The 17,349-nt window shown below is 49.0% G+C and overlaps 1 protein-coding gene across 1 annotated transcript in view; it reads left to right on the top strand.

The window, feature by feature from the left end:
• GATA4 (GATA binding protein 4) overlaps positions 1 to 17,349 on the top strand; it is a 56,480-nt gene that overhangs the window by 28,235 nt on the left and 10,896 nt on the right. Inside the window, 1 exon segment of the mRNA XM_032268355.1 lies at positions 17,042 to 17,208. Within this exon segment, the coding sequence (XP_032124246.1) occupies positions 17,042 to 17,208 (167 nt within the window).

The raw sequence follows: 17,349 nt of genomic DNA, 5'->3' as shown, positions 1-17,349 counted from the left end.
GACGTGACTAAATGCGAAAAGATACTGTGTCCTTGAATTGGAAAAAGCTGACAGCATTCTTTATTCCAAACGCCCTCAAACACATCTATAAATTTAACACAGTCTCAGGAAACATCGCAACAAGATTTCTTAAATACAACTTGTCCAGCTGATTATAAAATTTATCTGAGTTATTGTACAAGAATAGCCAAGGTAATTTTTTAAAAGAAGACTTAAGAAAGGGGAACTTGCCTTATCAGAAATCAAAACAAACTAGAGAGGCACTGGCACAGAAGCCAAAGCAGCGATGTTCACTGCAGCACTCTTGTGTGGCTGTGAAAAATGACTTGCTGAAATGCAGCCAAGGGATTAGGAATGGGGAGGCTGTGGTATAAAAAGATTGGCATTAGCCTTAGCACTGAATCCTACCGAATGGCACACACAGCTAAACAGCTGTGGGAATTATGGAGTAGAATGTCAATGTTAGGTGCCTTAAATGCAAAACTAATAACTCCTCTTCAAAGAGAGAAGTGAATCTGTGCTGATAGGGAAAAATGTTCAGATACGCTTCCCTGAAGACACAGCTGTAGAGGAGTATGCATGTTACGATCCCATGTGTGTTCAGCACACTTCTCTGTTTTTCCCATCCTGAGGGAGCACCTTTCTTGGGGAGGATTATATCCACCACCCTGATGACACAGGCTTGGCTATGAGACTTGCTTTGATCAAGAACATGTGACTCAAAGTTACGATGCAACTTCCACACAGAGGCATTAAGAGCCATTACGTGGTTCTGCCTTGACTTTTTGCCCCCTGCCATGACCCTGGCATGAGCCAGATAGAGGTTTTGCCTTCAGCCTGCATGTCCGAGTGAAGCACACACACAGAATTTCAGCCAGGTTGCAACTGACATGTAATGTGAACAGCAGACAAATAAATGTTTGTACAGCTTAACAGCTTAAACAGCACCAAAGCAAGCATAGGTGTTTTATGCATATACATTTGAACATGGCTATATCTCCTGTATCCCAGGTACACTTTTGTCATGTGTACAAGGATGCCTGTTGAAGCATTGCTATTACAGCAAAATACTGAAAACAATCAGAATATACATCAATAAGTATCATAGTCAGTTTAGGTTGCTGTAACAGAATACCATCGAATGGGTGGCCTTAACAACACTTATTTCTCAAAGTTCTGGAAGCCGGGAAGTCCAAGATCAAGTCACTGGCAGATTGGTGTCTGGTGAGGGTCCCTTTCCTGTTTTGCAAAAGACCATCATCTTGCTGCATCCATACATGGGGTGGGCATAGGGAGACATCTCTTCTATCTTTTCTTTCCTTTTTTTTTCTTTGAGATGGAGTGTCCCTCTTGTTGCCCAGGCTGGAACACAATGGTACGATCTTGCCTCACTGCAACCTCCACCTCCTGGGTTCAAGCAATTCTCCTGCCTCAGCCTCCCGAGTTGCTGGGATTAGAGGTGCGCACCACCACACCAGGCTAATTTTTGTATTTTTAGTAGAGACAGGGTTTCGCCTGTTGGTCAGGCTGATCTCGAACTCTTGACCTCAGGTGATTCGCCCCCCCTTGGTGTTCCAAAGTGCTGGGATTACAGGCATGTGCCACCACGTCCAGCTAATTTTTGTATTTTTAGTAGAGACAGGGTTTTACCATGTTGGTCAGGCTGGTCTCGAACTCTTGGCCTCAGGTGATCCGCCCACCTCAGCATCCCAAAGTACTGGGATTACAGGTGTGAGCCATAGCTCCCAGCCTCTGTCTCTTCTTACAAGGACACTAATCCCATTCATGAGGGCTCCATCTCATGGCCTGTTCCCCTCCCAAATGCACAACCTCCAGATGCCATCACGTGGTGGTTTAGGATTGCAGAGCTAAATTCAGGGTATTCACACAAATTTAGTCCATAACAATAAAGAAATGAATAAGTAAAATGTGATTTATTAATATAATGGAAAACTATGAATCAACTCAAGTAAAGCAGATCCACATGTATAATTAAAACTGAAAAACATAATAATGGGCAAAAACAAGACTGGAATGGCAGGTTCCACAGGGCCAGCTACTGTATCTACAATGTTGCGTTTCTTCAAAAATAGTCGAAGTAAATATGGTAAAACATAAAGATTGGAAAAAGCCGGTGGCAGGTTTAAGAGTGTTTGCTATATATATTTTTCTTAGTGACCGAAATATTTCATAGTTTTTAAAGAAAGCAATCATGTAAATCTTTAAAATTGCAAAGCAATGCTAATGTTCTTCAGAGGAAGAGTTATACCTGTGTGTAGACATGTATATATATGAATTGGAAGGATATACACTAAATTCAGTATAGTGATTGGATAGCAGATGGTAGGGGAATAAACAGAATTGATTCTTAAATTTCTAAAAATAAAAATGTTAATTAATGAAATAGAAGATATCTGGAAAAATAGAAAAATTGTCAGTCACTTCTGCCTCTGGGGATGGGATAATGGTGATGGTGGAGACCTTTTGTTTCTATGTGGCATTCTTCTGTACCGTTTGAATTTTTTTTTTTTTTCGAGGTAGGGTTTTGCTTTGTCACCCAGGTTGAAGTGCACTAGTGCGATTATAACTCACTTGTGGGCATGAAGTCCCAGGTTCAAGTGATCCTCCCACCTCAGCCTCTGGAGTAGCTGGACTACAGACAAGAGCCACCATGCCCAGCTAATATATATGTATATATTTTGGTAGAGATGGAGTGTTACTGTGTTGCCCAGGCTGGTATTGAACTCGTGAGCTCAAGTCATACTCCAGCCTCACAAAGTGCTGGGATTACAGGCGAGAGCCACCATGCCTGACCTGTTTGAATTTTTGTAGCAATTAAAAATTACATAATGTAAGCCAGGCACAGTGGCTCACACCTGTAATCCCAGCACTTTGGGAGGTCGAGGCGGGTGGATCACCTGAGGTCAGGAGTTTGAAACCAGCCTGGCCAACATGGTGAAACCCCATCTCTACTAAAAATACGAAAAATAAGGCAGATGTGGTGGCACATGCCTGTAATCCTAGCAACTCAGGAGGCTGAGGTAGGAGGCTTGCTTGAACCCGGGAGGTGGAGGTTGCAGTGAGCTGAGATCATACCATTGCACTCCAGCCTGAGCAACAAGAATGAAACTCCATCTCAAAAAAAAAAAAGAAAAGAAAAAAAAACATAATTTAAACACAAATTGAGGGGGGCAGGGACTGAAAACGTAAATAAGAGTTAGAATGCAGTGCCACTTTGGATGCTTTCACGAAGCGGAGCCTAGAAATCATCTTTTCCAACTACCCTATTTTTGAGTTGTGGAGACCAGACGAAGAGAGATGAAATGACGGTTGGCCAAGGTGACTAACTCTGCTTGCGTCTGGAATTGGCGCCCCTGGCCCTGCGTTTAAGTCTAGTCTGTGTGGTTTCTGATGGCGAAGCCAGGGGTGGACCCGGTCATTGCATCAGGTGAGCCCTGGACAGCGCTCGGCGGGAACGCTGCCGCGCAGATCGTCCTCTAGAGGCTGGAGGACCTTCCTCAGGGCTCCGGGCTGTGTGGGTGTGGACCCGGAGGTGGCAGGTGATGGAGCCATCCTTCCGCTCAGTCAACTGCATTCCTCTGTCTTTAATATTTGGGCTTCTTCATGTTAGATTTTCTTTGAAGACAGAGTTCTGCAGCTTAAAAAAAAGTGACAGAAAAATCACTGGTGCAGAGTAATGTACAGTGTTAGCATTTTATGTGATATTGTCTGGATTATTTTCACACTAGGAAGGACCTAAGTCATCTGGTGTAACACCTTCCTTTTGCAAAGATCTGAGGCCTAGACAGGCAAAATGTGGGCTGCCCAGGTCCGTGGCTGCAGGGCGCTCTCTCCTGGTCTGGTAATTTGGTCTGCATTCTTACTGTTTGTTTTGTTTTGTGTTAACTGAACTCAGAACTAAACAGATCCCTTGCAACTTGGCTAAGACTCCACGTTTCATGCAAAGAGCTTTCAGGGTAGCAGGGTAACTGGGTGGATTAGCAGGAGAAGAAGATGTAAAGTGATGGCGATTGGAGCTTAACCTTGGTTTGATTAAGTAATCCCCCAGAAACCCCCAAGAGGGGAAAACAGTCCCCATGTATAAATTTCTACACGCTTGCTCACCTCCCCTTCTGAAAGGCGTAAATCTCCCCTGAAATGCCTCCCTTGCATGCCAGGCAATAAAGAGGTCACATTATATCTCCATAAATCTCCTGGCTGCTGCTGCTGCCATTCCCGAGGTGAAGGGGAAGTTGTTTCCTTCTGACTGCCGGCGGTGGGCCTGGAAGGAAAAGCCTCTCCCTGCAGACCCATTGTCTCGGTCCCTGAGGGAGCTGCCCTAGCAATTTGTTCAATATTTCCTTTCCGTCCTGCCAGCTCCGAACAGGCTGGACTGGGGTTGTGGAGTCAAACGGCCCAGACTCGCCTGGTTTAAGTCTTCTGGCCAAAGCTCCATTGCAATCTTCCTAATAAATGAAAGGAACAAGGACCATGTGCATGTGAATCACGGAGCATTAGAAGCCAGGCCACGGCTCCCCAGGGCTGAGGCTGGGGCCCCCTGGGACAGGAGCTAGAGTGCTGTGAGAGATGACAGTGGATCAGCAGCTTTAGGAGCGCAGCAAAGACGAGGACCCACTTGGGAAATGAGTTCCTTTTTCCCATTAGGGAATTAAGATGCTTTTATAGGAAAGTAGGGTGGGAGAAAAGATGCTTTCATGGAAAAATCTTAAAATGGAACCTGCCCAGCTGTAAATTAAAAATGTTGCTACGTGAAAGAGTGACGATGCTAGCCCATGACATATTTATGTACTTTATGTAGCATACAAAATATTCATATGCCAGGTATGGTGGCACATGCCTGTAATCTTAGTTATTTGGGAGTCTGAAGGAGAATCGCTTTAACCCAGGAGGTTTAGGCTGGGCACAGTGGCTCACACCTGTAATCCCAGCACTTTGGGAGGCCGAGCCTGGTAGATCACCTGAGGTCAGGAGTTCAAGACCAGCCTGACCAACATTGTGAAAGCCAGTCTCTGCTAAAAATACAAAAGTTAAGCCGGGCGCGGTGGCTCAAGCCTGTAATCCCAGCACTTTGGGAGGCCGAGGCGGGTGGATCACGAGGTCAAGAGATTGAGACCATCCTGGTCAACATGGTGAAACCCCGTCTCTACTAAAAAATACAAAAAATTAGCTGGGCATGGTGGTGCGTGCCTGTAATCCCAGCTACTCAGGAGGCTGAGGCAGGAGAATTGCCTGAACCCAGGAGGCGGAGGTTGCGGTGAGCCGAGATCGCGCCATTGCACTCCAGCCTGGGTAACAAGAGCGAAACTCCGTCTCGAAAAAAAAATAAAAATAAAAAAATACAAAAGTTAGCCAGGTATGGTGGTATATACCTGTAATCCCAGCTCTTGGGGAGGCTGAGGCAGGAGAATTGCTTGAGCCCAGGAGGTGGAGGTTGCAGTGAGCCAAGATCATACCACTGCACTCCAGCCTGGGTGAGTGGGTGAAAGGGGCTCTCCCTTTCTTTCTGTAGGGTGGGAGGAATAGTTGGTGCCATAGCAACGCCTGAGCCCAGATGGGGCTGCCACTGTGGTGGGGAGACTCTGTCTCAAAAAAAAAAATCACTATCACAAATAAGAAATACATTAATGTTAACATAGTTCAGTATTTAAAAGGTACATGACAGCATACAATGAGAAGTACCTCCCTGAGCTACCAAGACGCCTCCCTGGGAGCAACCAGTATAATCAGTTTCTTGTCTGTCCTCCTAGAAATGTTCCTTGTGTATATAAACAAATCTATGCATAGATTCTTCTCCCCTTCTGTTTATAAGAGAATATCAATGTATTGTCCATGCCTTCTAATATTTCACAGCATATGTTGGAAAGAGTTCCAGATCAGTAAATCAAGGTCATTCTTTATGGCTACCTAGCATGCCTGAATTGAATTAACCAGTTTGAATTAACCAATTGAATTAACGCATACTGATGAACGTGTAAGTTGTTTTTCCAGTCCACTGCTATGGCAAAACCCACCATGGTGAATGTCCTTGTATATAAACCATTTTACACAAAAGTGCATCTGGAGCATAAATTCCTGGAAGAGGAGTTTCTGGATCAAGTGACATGCATTTATAGTTTTAATAAGATATTGCCAAATTGCTTTCCCCCCTGGCTGTGGAGCCGTCCCATGTCACACCCCCCATCAATGGCCAGACCGTCTGCCTCCCCACGTCCCCCAACCCCAGGACACACTAAAGGGACTGAAGCGGGCTGGGAGGAGCCTGGAGGGGGCATCATCACAACACAGTAACCTGGAGCAGCCAGGACCAGTGCTAGGCTTGTCCACAGAGTGACTGGCAAGCTGTTCCTGTACATTCCACCCGGGCTGGGACTGGACCCTGAGGGGAGGGGCTCTCCCTTTCTTTCTGTAGGGTGGGAGGAATAGCTGGTCCCATAGCGACGCCTGAGCCCGGATGGGGCTGCCACTGTGGTGGGGAGGCAGCTGGGCCCACGGTGGAAAAAGCACTTTGAATTTTTTTATTTCAGGCTGAGAGGATCCCAGGAAATTATAGAAAATAAACATCTCCAATCCAGCAATGCCTAGGCAGAGTTGCTTGTTTAATTAACTGCGTATTTACCTAATTTAAACCATGTCGCAGGAAGAGAAAATCTTAACAACATAGTCCATGCAGTCGTCATTTAATAAACCAACTCGAATTTCCGCACGGCTTTACTGAAATTTGTTTCTGTACTCATTCCCTACATTGGGCATTTCAGTTGTTTCCAGTGTTTGGTAGGAACATCTGAAAAACAGCCATTTCGCCTTTAAAAAAGTTTATTCCAGTAAATTATTAGGGCAGTTTTATTGCTAGCAAGAGTGGTCTGGCTTTTAATGCAACATGGTGTAATTTTCCCGTATACATCCATTATATATGATTTTATGTACATACACACACGCGCGCGCGCGCGCGCACACACACACACACACGGAAACCTCTGGCCCTGCATAGATAATTCTTGCAGCTGAATTATGGTGTGTGTCCAGGAACGTGGCATCTCAGTGGCCAGGCAGCCGAGCTGGCTGGGAGTCCTGGGACTCACGCTGTCCCATTGTCATTGGCGCCGCCTTATGAGACTCTCGAAGGCACTGGGTTTGTTGAAACTTCATTGCCTTGTGTATGGAGTTTCTGTTGTGTGGAAAGTTCCTGCCGTGTGCGGAGCTTCTGCCGTGTGCGGGGTTTCTGCCATGTGCGGAGCTTCTGCCGTGTGCGGGGTTTCTGCCGTGTGCGGAGCTTCTGCCGTGTGCGGAGTTTCTGTTGTGTGCAGAGCTTCTGCTGTGTGGAGGGTGTGACAGGTGGTGGGGCCCAGTGTGGTGCCCTAGAAGGCGAGGACTGGGAGCTCAGGTGAGCCACTCGCCTGCTCTGCACCTGGCTTCCTCTTCTGAATAGTCACGGAATTGCCCAGACCCAGCTTGCTGGTTTTAAGACTGCACCACTGGGCCACCTGCCCCTTGCTCCCGGACCCTCACAGCCTCCCCGACAGAAGGACTGGTGATGTGCAGGGTGAGCAACCCCAAGGCTTCGGACAGGGAATGGGGGGCACCCTTCGCTTGTGGTGAACATTTTCAAGTTCTGATCCCCAGCCAGGGCTCCCCTGAAGCCCAGAAGCCAGAGGAGCTGCAGGACCCAGCACCCAGTGTGGTGTTCTGGCCTCTTTGCTGGCGTGCTTCATGTGGCTTGTCTGAGAGGGGGCAAGTCAGCTGTATTACCTGTCAGCGGGGACACTCGGGAGACACGGAGAGAAGGGGTCAGTGTGTCAGGGCCACAGGTCTCCCGGTGAGGTCTGCAGAGGTGGCCACACAGCCTGGTGTTAAGACTGTGTTTCCAGAATAATTAGCAATGTGCCCCCTACCCGCAGAAGTGTCCCATTTTGTATGGTGAGTCAAAGAGCTCCCGAATTAACCCAGGGGTGGGATAGCACAAACGGGATGGCCTTGTCCCGGGTTTCAGGGTGGGGACTGCCGGGCAGGGTCCCTACAGACGCAGCAGCTGGGACACCCAGGCCTCTCCACTCTGGGACGGGTTGTAGCTTCTGACACAGAGTCCCCCAGGAAAACTCCACAGCTCTTTCACTTGAGGGGGTGACACCTGCAGGACAGTCTTTGTAGAAACCGTATTGGTATAGGGACAGAGTGCCGGCATTGGGGAGAGTTTTAAAGTAGAAATGTAAAGATCACTGCAGCCTTTCAGTATTCCTTCTTTGTCCCTTTTCCTTTCTTTTTTTTTGTTTGTTTGTTTGTTTTTGGAGACAGGGTCTCACTCTTTCACCCTGGCTGGAGTGCAGTGAGAGGATCTTGGCTCCCTGCAACCTCTGCCTCCCAGGTTCAAGCAGTTCTCCTGCCTCAGTCTCCCAAGTAGCTGGAATTACAGGCATACACCAACATGCCCAGGTAATTTTTATAGTTTTAGTAGAGACTGGGTTATACCGTGTTGGCCAGGCTGGTCTCGAACTCCTGATCTCAAGTGATCTGCCCACCTTGGCCTCCCAAAGTGCTGGGTTTACAGGCCTGAGCCACACACCTGGCCCTTTGCCTGTTTGTAAAATGGTATCCAGCCAGCAGTTCTCTGGTGGGAGGGGCCATGGAGACCATCTTCTGGACGTCTGCATGTCCAGTCTCCAGAGGCAGCAAACGATGCCGTATTCCTGGTCCCTGATACCACAGTACTTTTGTTTCATTTGTTTCAAAAAAGCGCTTGTGGCCAGAAGCGGTGGCTCATGCCTGTATTCCCAATAATTTGGGAGGCTGAGGTAGGAGGATTGCTTGAACTCAGGAGTTCAAGACCAGCCTGGGCAACATGGTGAGACTCCACCTCTACAGAAAACTAGAAAAATTAGCTGGGTATGGTGGTGTGTACCTGTAGTCCCAGCTACTCAGGAGGCTCAGGCAGGAGGATTGCTTGAGCCCAGGAGGTTGAGGCTGCAATTAGCTATGACTGAGCCACTGGACTCTGGCCTGAGTGACAGAGCAAGACCCCATTGCAAAAAAAAAAAAAAAAAAAAGAAAAAGAAAACCCCTGGAGGAGTAATCCAACAGTCACAAGTTCATGGACTCACCTCCATGGCATTGTCATTGCAGAGGCTCAGACTCGAACTCAGAAGCATCTACATTTCTCCCGGACCCAGCAACTGATCCTACTTTTCATGGGGAAATCTTTATGCTGTAATTATAGGCCCACGTGTAGGGGTTCTCGGAGGTCTCAGAATCGAATCTTGACAATGTTGAAGGCTAGCAAGTGTTTCCAAGCGGGTGAGCTGACAAGCATTGAAACAGATGTGCTGGGAAGTTTCTGGGATCAGACAAGCTGGGAAAACAGAGCAGAGGTCCCTGGCCTTCTACAGCCCCTGCTGCTCATGGCAAATCGAGACTGATTTTCTATCTGCTGCCAGCTACTGCCACTGGCGAAGGGGTTGGAGTGGCCAGGGCACTGGCAGGCAGCGCTGCTGGGGCACTGGCCTGTGGTTAAGAGACTGACTGGCCAGCCTGGGTTTGATCCCAGCTCTGTGGCCCTGGGCAGGATCTGTTTTCTAACGTGCGTGAACATTCCTCCATGGCCATCCATCTCCTAGACCAGCCTCCCACGCTGACCCTACTATGAGCACAGACCAGGCAGGCGCGGAGGTGCTGGGAGTTCTTAGACCTCCCGGGAGGAGCTGCGGGTGCCCAGGTGTGTCGGGTGCCTGGGTCTTCCCACAGTTCCACCGGTGACGAGGTGTGGTTGCTTATTGCAGCCTTCAAGCTCGTCTTTCTCTCTCTAATTTGTATGTAAAACCTCCTTGCATGCGAGGGGGTATATTTTCCTCCGTGATTCCTCTATCGTGTGTTCAGCCTCTTCCTCCTGTCTCTGTATGTTCTCCCCTCCCTCCTCCGTTCTGGTTTTTAGTATGTGGTTGTTTCTTTCCTTTCACAATGTCCTTGCCTGTTTGTGATTTAGAGAAAAAAAAAAACAAAAAATCTGAGTCACATTCTGTTACTCCAGCCAGCCGGTGTCCCGGGGTCTTGTCCTTTGAGGGTCAGAAGCAGAGGCCTTGGAGTCTGCGGGTGACTCCACGAGGCAGGAGGTAACTGGTAACTGCCTCTGTTCAGCAGCCACGGGAGCTTCCAAAATAGGTGATTTCATCCCCAGCCGGAGCGCCCCCAGAGCTGTGTGGGCCTCCCCGTGACAGCCTCCTGTCACAGGCATCTGCCGAGCCTGACGAAGCCCAGAAGACGCAGGGCTCACGAGCTGCCAGGAAAACCTCAGGCTTTGTTTGGGCCTCGTGCCCCACACCCAGGCGCCAGTCGCAGTGACGGGTCCGCGCCTGTCGGGAAATCTAGGCTCCATCTCTGGTGAACTCTGGATGGGACGTGGGCCTTGGCGTTCAGCAAGGGAGATTTGGGTGGGGCTGGGACCTTGTCGCTGAAGCCCCTTTGGTTCCTAGGGGACGGTCGCTGGGCAGGTCCTTCCCCTCCCATTGCCCAGTCTGGACTGGGGTCTGGCCTTTTGCAAGAAGCATTCTGAGTTGCATCCCCTTGGCCTCCTCTGGCCCCTCTTGGGTAGCACTGCCCAGCTGCCCTGGGCACGGGCCCTTGCCACTGTTGATGTGTCTCTCTAAACGTCCAGGATGCTGAGGGTCTGAAGCTGGGGGTGGTGGGCTGGGCGCCAGTGTGAAGCCCAGGCCCCCTGCAGTCCGTCACCTCTCAAGTAGTGGTTAGTTTTGAGTCATGCATCCCCAGCTAGACCAAAACAACTTTGGGCAGAGTTAGCCTGGATTTTCCCAACATGTTTGTTATGTCCCGAACTTGTACAGGGGTGCGTATTCAGAAACATGGAACATGTCTGAGTTTCAGACATGGCAGTGAAGGGCCTGAGACCCATCGACTCTGCCCCCAGGCACGAGGGTGAGGGCCTCTCCAACACAGGCTGGGGCTCAACACCAGCCCTCCCCAGCAGGTGGAGGTCTGAGGGGCTGATCTGCAGGAGAGCAGACCAGGCTCTGTGGCGCCCATGGGATGGCAGCAGCAGCCTGAGCTGTCTCCCCAGCAGCCAGCAGTGCCCAGGAGAGGGAGTGGAGAACGGAACCGTGACCCTGGCCCCTGATTCCTCTCCCTTTCTTCCTCCTGGGCCTTTCCTCTCGTGGCCCTGATTGGCCTCCCCTTTTTGGGGTGGGTGGATTCCCCAAGATGGATGGAGCAGGTCAGAGGAGAGGAGAGGTCGGAGTCTTTGTGCCTCCGGCTGCGTCAGTTCTCTCCAGGGAAGTCAGGGGTGGGATGTTTCAACCTCCTGGCCTCCATTCTTCTTTCAGGCACCAGAGTGGGAGTAGTTTGCCTTACTCATTGGAATCTCCGTATTGTACTGGATGTCTGAGAAATCAGACTATCAGACTTTCTTCCCTCTTTAAAAAAGAGGTTGTTTTCGCAGGATATGGATGGAAGTGAGGCATGAGAGCCCCTTCCTTGGAGTTAGGACATAATTTATATGTGCTTTTTATTGGTAAACTCATCATTCATTAATACTTCCCATGAGCAGCAACTTGCAGACTGAGTGAGCGCACACGGTCAGCCTTGCTGTCAGTTGGTTCCTGGCTTGCAATCTCAAACCTGACCGCCTCTGAAAGCCACAGGCAATTCTGAGCATAGCCCAGTGGTTTAAGAAAGGTCAGATTCCCCAATCTCCTAGCTCTTTTATCTGTCCTACCTCCTCCAATAACCAGCGCCAAGGCTGGTCCTGGTCTTCCCCACTCCCTCCTGACCCCTGCAACTTCAGCCTCCTACCAATAATCCATCACTGTTATCTCATTTGCTGTTTGCAAAGCACTTTACAGCCATTGTTGTCAGTTTTTCCTCTCATTTGCAAAGTACTTTACAACTATTATTACAAGTCTTTCCTCCAAATGTGGGTGATGCTTCCCAGTGGCTGGAGCAGTTCCCAGGATGCCAGCACTGGGCGGGTGGGGCTGCATCTGAGGCCACAGCTATGCCCCCTGCCTTCAGAATTGCTCTTGCTCCCTGGGAAGTTCCTCTCAGTGCCTTTCCTAGGAAGGAATGAGAAGTGGTTCTTCCCAAGGCTCATAGCAGGTGTTCGTGCCGGTTTGGGACTTGTTACAGCCTGTCACCCGATTTCCCGCAGAGTAGATGCTCAGCCCCAAAGCTGGAACCTCTTTGTTTCCATTCTTCAGTACAAGGCTGGAAAAATTAGTATGTGTCAGATGTAAGAGGGCAAGACGGTACCTTCCTTAGTGTCAGTTCACAGCTGCTGGGGGTGATCAGATATTTGTTTTTATTTTTTTATCAGATTTTTAAAAATAAGCAATGATAACATTACAGAATGGCATTTTATTATAATGAGCGGAAGAAAAGCTGCCTTGGTGGTCTCAGCCACCGTCACAGTGTATATGGTTTCAGGTGCTGTGTTTGTCATTTAACGTTATAGGGTCAATGTTTTCTTTCATGGTTACCTTGTTTTTGTAATAATTATTTAAAATGGATGTAACATTTCATTGAGCAGTTTGGATGGCAAGATTTTGTGGTCAGAAACAGGGAAAAATCTGCAGATTTGGAGGGGTATTGGGTTGTCTACGGGGTGTCTTCAGGAAGCACAGCCTTTGCTTCGGCTGTTTTGGTAACCCCTGACCCTTCTATCGCAATGGGACGTTGAGGCTGGTGGGAATTCCACACTTTCTGCCATAGACAATTAGGGTCTGCCACAAGTCACCTCCACTGCTGAAGGTATGGTCTAAAAATGAACCGAGTAATATTGTTACTCATTATTGATATTCAAATCCAATTTGTCCGACTAGAGCAATAGCATTCTGAGACCTGGGTTCCCTCCTAGCTTCTGTGACATCTATCAGTGTGATTAAATAGCAGATGCTTAGTAAATATTTGCTGGTGACACATACGTATTTGCCAGGCTCCAGTGACTTTACCTGGACAGTAAAACAGCTGCTCAAATGTATAACCCATCTCCGAGGTGAGCCTGCAGGAGCTTCCGGGGCACACCTGTGTGGGCATCTCAAGGCAGCCAAAGGTGAGTTCGCAGCTGAGAGGACGCTCCAGGGACTCCTGGGTCCTTTAATAAGATTCTGGGATGGGTGTAGTGGCTCACACCCATAGTCCCAGCACTTCGTGAGGCTGAGGTAGGAGGATCGCTTGAGCTCAGGAGATCAAGACCAGTCTGGACAACATAGTGAGACCCTCTCTCTACCAAAAATACAAAAAAGTTAGCAAGGTATGGTGGCACGCACCTGTAGCCCCAGCAACTTGAGAGGCTGAGGTGGGAGGATCGCTTGAGCTCGGGTGGTCAAGGCTGCAGTGAGCCGAGATCGCACCACTGCACTCAGCCTGGAGGACCCAGTGAGACCCTGTCTCAAAAACAATTTTTCAGTGTGGGAAAAAGAAAAAAAAGACTCCATTCCTGCATATAAAACAATAATTATGAGGAGAAAATAAAATTTCCCCTCCAAAGAAGAGAAACAGGTTATGAGATTTTTTGATCATGGAATTTAAATAAACCCGAATGTAGGAGAGAAGCCAGTTTGTTTATCTTTAAGAGTATGACTGATTATCTGTTAGAGCAACATACTGAGATATCTGTGAATAAAATAATAGAACGTCTGGGATTTTCTTCAGTAATACAACATGGGGAAAGTGGATGGAGGTGTAGATAAGACAAGATTGACCACAAATGATTGGAAGCTGGGTGACGGTTAAGTGAATGTTCGTTTAAATATTCTGTCCACTTCTGAATATGGTTTTTTTTTTTTTTTTTTTTGAGACGGAGTTTTACTCATGTTACCCAGGCTGGAGTGCAATGGTGCGATCCCGGCTCACTGCAACCTCCGCCTCCTGGGTTCAGGCAATTCTCCTGCCTTAGCCTCCTGAGTAGCTGGGACTACAGGCACGCACCACCATGCCCAGCTAATGTTTTTGTATTTTTAGTAGAGACGGGGTTTCACCATGTTGACCAGGATGGTCTCGATCTCTTGACCTCGTGATCCACCCGCCTCGGCCTCCCAAAGTGCTGGGATTACAGGCTTGAGCCACCGCGCTCGGCCTGAATATGTTTAAAGTTTTTCATAATAAAGAAAAATAGGGCTGGGTGCAGTGGCTCATGACTGTAATCCTAGCATTTTGGGAGGCTGAGGCAGGAGGATCACTTGAGCCCAGGAATTTGAGACCAGCCTGGGCAACATGGTGAAACCTCTTCTCTACAAAAATTAGCTGGGCATGGTAGCGTGTGCTGCGTGCCTGTAGTCCCAGGTGCTAAGGAGGCTTGAGGTCACAGTGCCCACTGCACTCCTGCCTGGGTGACAGAGTGAGACCCTGTCTCAGAAAAAAAAAAAAAAAAAAGAAAAGAAAAAGAAAGTAGGCTGAGGCAGGAGCATCCATCTCTTGAGGCCAGGAGGTAGAGGCTGCAGGGAGCTATGATCGCACAATGCACTCCAGCCTGGGCAACAGAGTGAGCCCAGTCTCTGAAGAACACAATAAAATGAAAAAGAAAAACAGAATGAGAGGATTGCAGTAGGTTTGCACTGGAAAGGTGATCTTACGAGGCCTCTGTGTCCACGCTTGGTCCAGGCTAGACTGCACGTCTTGGTTCAGTTTTGAGATGGTGGTGCCATCTAGTGTTTATTGCAGACATGCAATAAAATGACGACTTTGCATGCGCTCCCCTCCTGCTGTGGAGTTGGCTTGGTCCGGGGTCCTTCTGTGAATTCCTGGCCTCTCTAATCCCCTCATGGGCAGGCCTGGATGGAAGAAGTGGCGCTAACAGGCCATAGGCCCAGACTGCAGAGGTGGCCGTGGTAGTGTTGACTGCAGTGGTCCAGCTGGGAGCGAGTGTGGGTGGGAGTCGCTGCATCATGTGTAGCTCCGAGGGCAGGTGACCTTGGTGGAGGCTGTCAGTGTGACCCAGGTGTAAAAATAGCCTCTGCCATGACGCCTGTGCTCCGCCCCCTGGCCTGAGCAAACAGCCCCTCACACCTGCACATTGTTTACTTGGTGTGGACACACAGCTACCTGTTTGCAGGTGCAAATGACTGTTTGTGTACCCAGAGTTGGGGGGAGGCCCCCCACCATCCTCTTCTCTAGCCCACGTTCCCTTAGAGCAAGTAGCTGGGCCACAGAACTAGCAAAATGCGCAGACTTAACCCCTCCCAGGCTGGGTCCTGTTGGAAAGGGAGTTCTTCACCACGTGTCCTCCTCCCAGCCCCATAAAACCTCCCCTCTTCACTAGAGAAGAATCTGCCCTTGCCTCTGGCAGCAGCACAGGAGTGATCTGGAGACCAAGGCAGACATGTTTAGGGACAGAAAGTTAGGATAACATGAAGTCACAGAGACTTCTGGAAGGTGTGAGCCAGGCTTTATACAGATTACAGGGAATAAGAAAACTGACCCTGCCTGTCTCACCAGGGCGAGGAGAATGGACACAAGTGGAATCTGTCAATTGTGACATTCTGTAGACACGGATGATAAAGGCGATGGCGCTGGGGGAGCAAGTGAAGGGGAGTGGCCGACCCTGGCAGCCTTCTGGTCGGGGAGACGCTCGGCTCATGTGAGCAGCTGTAAGGTGCCATTGCTTATAATATGTGCCTTTAGTTTATATACCAATAAGCAAGAAAAGTGTCAAACTATGATACAGCAGCCCATACAGGTAAATTTAAACAGAAAAAAATGAATGAATGAAGTCCTTTTTTGCAGGACAGTTAGAGAATTCTAAGAACTGGCTGGGCATGGTGGCTCATGCCTGTAATCGCAGCATTTTGGGAGGCAAAGGCAGGTGGATCACGAGGTCAGGAGCTCCAGACCAGCCTGACCAGCATGGAGAAACCCCGTCTCTACTAAAAATACAAAAATTAGCTGGGTGTGGTGGCATATGCCTGTAATCCCATTACTCAGGAGGCTGAGGCAGGAGAATCGTTTGAATCTGGGAGGTGGAGGGTACAGTGAGCCGAGATCACGCCATTGTACTCCAGCCGGGGCGACAGAGCCAGACTCCATCCCAGAAAGAGAGAGAGAAGGAGGGAGGGAGGAAGGGAGGGAAAGAAGGAAGGATATTCCAAGAACTTTCAAAGAAATCTAGTCTCTTTGACTCAGAAATTCTACTTCTCAGACAGTATCCTAAGGAATAACTAGAAATGCACAGATTTATGTGAAAACCGAGCAGTGTTTACAAAACAGGAATCCAAAACTGGATAAAGATGAATAGTTGAATGGTACTAGTTAAATGATGGCACATTTATATGATGAAATAATGATATATGAGTTGGTAAAGAATTCTTTATTGGGAAAATGCTTTGGTATTAAGCAAAAGACCCACATAGACTAAGCATTATATAGCTTGGCAAAAACATATATCAACATACGAAAGTCTCACAAGGCTGGGTGTGGTGGCTCATGCCAGTAATCTCAGAACTTTGGGAGGCCAAGGTGGGTGGATCACCTGAGGTCAGGAGCTCGAGACCAGCCTGACCAACATGGTGAAACCCCGTCTCTACTAAAAATGGTGCATGCCTGTAATCCCAGCTACTTGGGAGGCTGAGGCAGGAGAATCCCTTGAACCTGAGAGGCCGAGGTTGAAATGAGCCAAGATAGCGCTATTGCACTGCAGTCTGGGCCACAAGAGTGAAACTCCGTCTGAAGAAAAGAAAAGAAGAGAAGAGGGGAGAGGAGGGGAGGGGAGCCCAGGGCCCTCACCTCAGTGTGAGGCTGGAGGCTCTCAATGTGATACCCGGACTGAAATCCAGGTGTCCGCCTCCCAGCCCAGGGTGCGGGTGATTGCTGCGACTTTTCTCTTCTTGTGCCAGGAGCTCTGCTGTGTCCGGGATTAGGGAGCAGGGGCTGAGGTCAGAGAGGGGAAGAGCAAGGGCAGCCCAAGGTGGTCTTCTCCTTCCAAGGAAAGGCATCATTTCTGCGCCCTCTAGATTCTCGGATGTAAGAGCTGGGCGTAAACAAAGAATTAATCCTCTGTATCTTTTCTTGTCTGTTCCCCCCAACTCAGTAGATATGTTTGACGACTTCTCAGAAGGCAGAGAGTGTGTCAACTGTGGGGCTATGTCCACTCCGCTCTGGAGGCGAGACGGGACGGGTCACTATCTGTGCAACGCCTGCGGCCTTTACCACAAGATGAACGGCATCAACCGGCCGCTCATCAAGCCCCAGCGCCGGCTGGTAAGCATGCCCCTCGTGGCCTCTCCTGCGTGGCCTCCCCCTCGTGGCCTCCTCTCGGCACTGGCTGCAGGGCTCCCGCCTTGGTGGGACGGTCCTCTGGTTTTGAGTTTTGGAACTTGAGAGTGTGGATCTAGGGATTAG

Source organism: Sapajus apella, unplaced genomic scaffold, assembly GCF_009761245.1.
Source record: "Sapajus apella isolate SASKATOON/1434 unplaced genomic scaffold, GSC_monkey_1.0 scaffold180, whole genome shotgun sequence".
In the NCBI taxonomy this organism is placed as follows: domain Eukaryota; kingdom Metazoa; phylum Chordata; class Mammalia; order Primates; family Cebidae; genus Sapajus; species Sapajus apella.
This window is presented reverse-complemented; position numbering and strand designations above follow the sequence as displayed.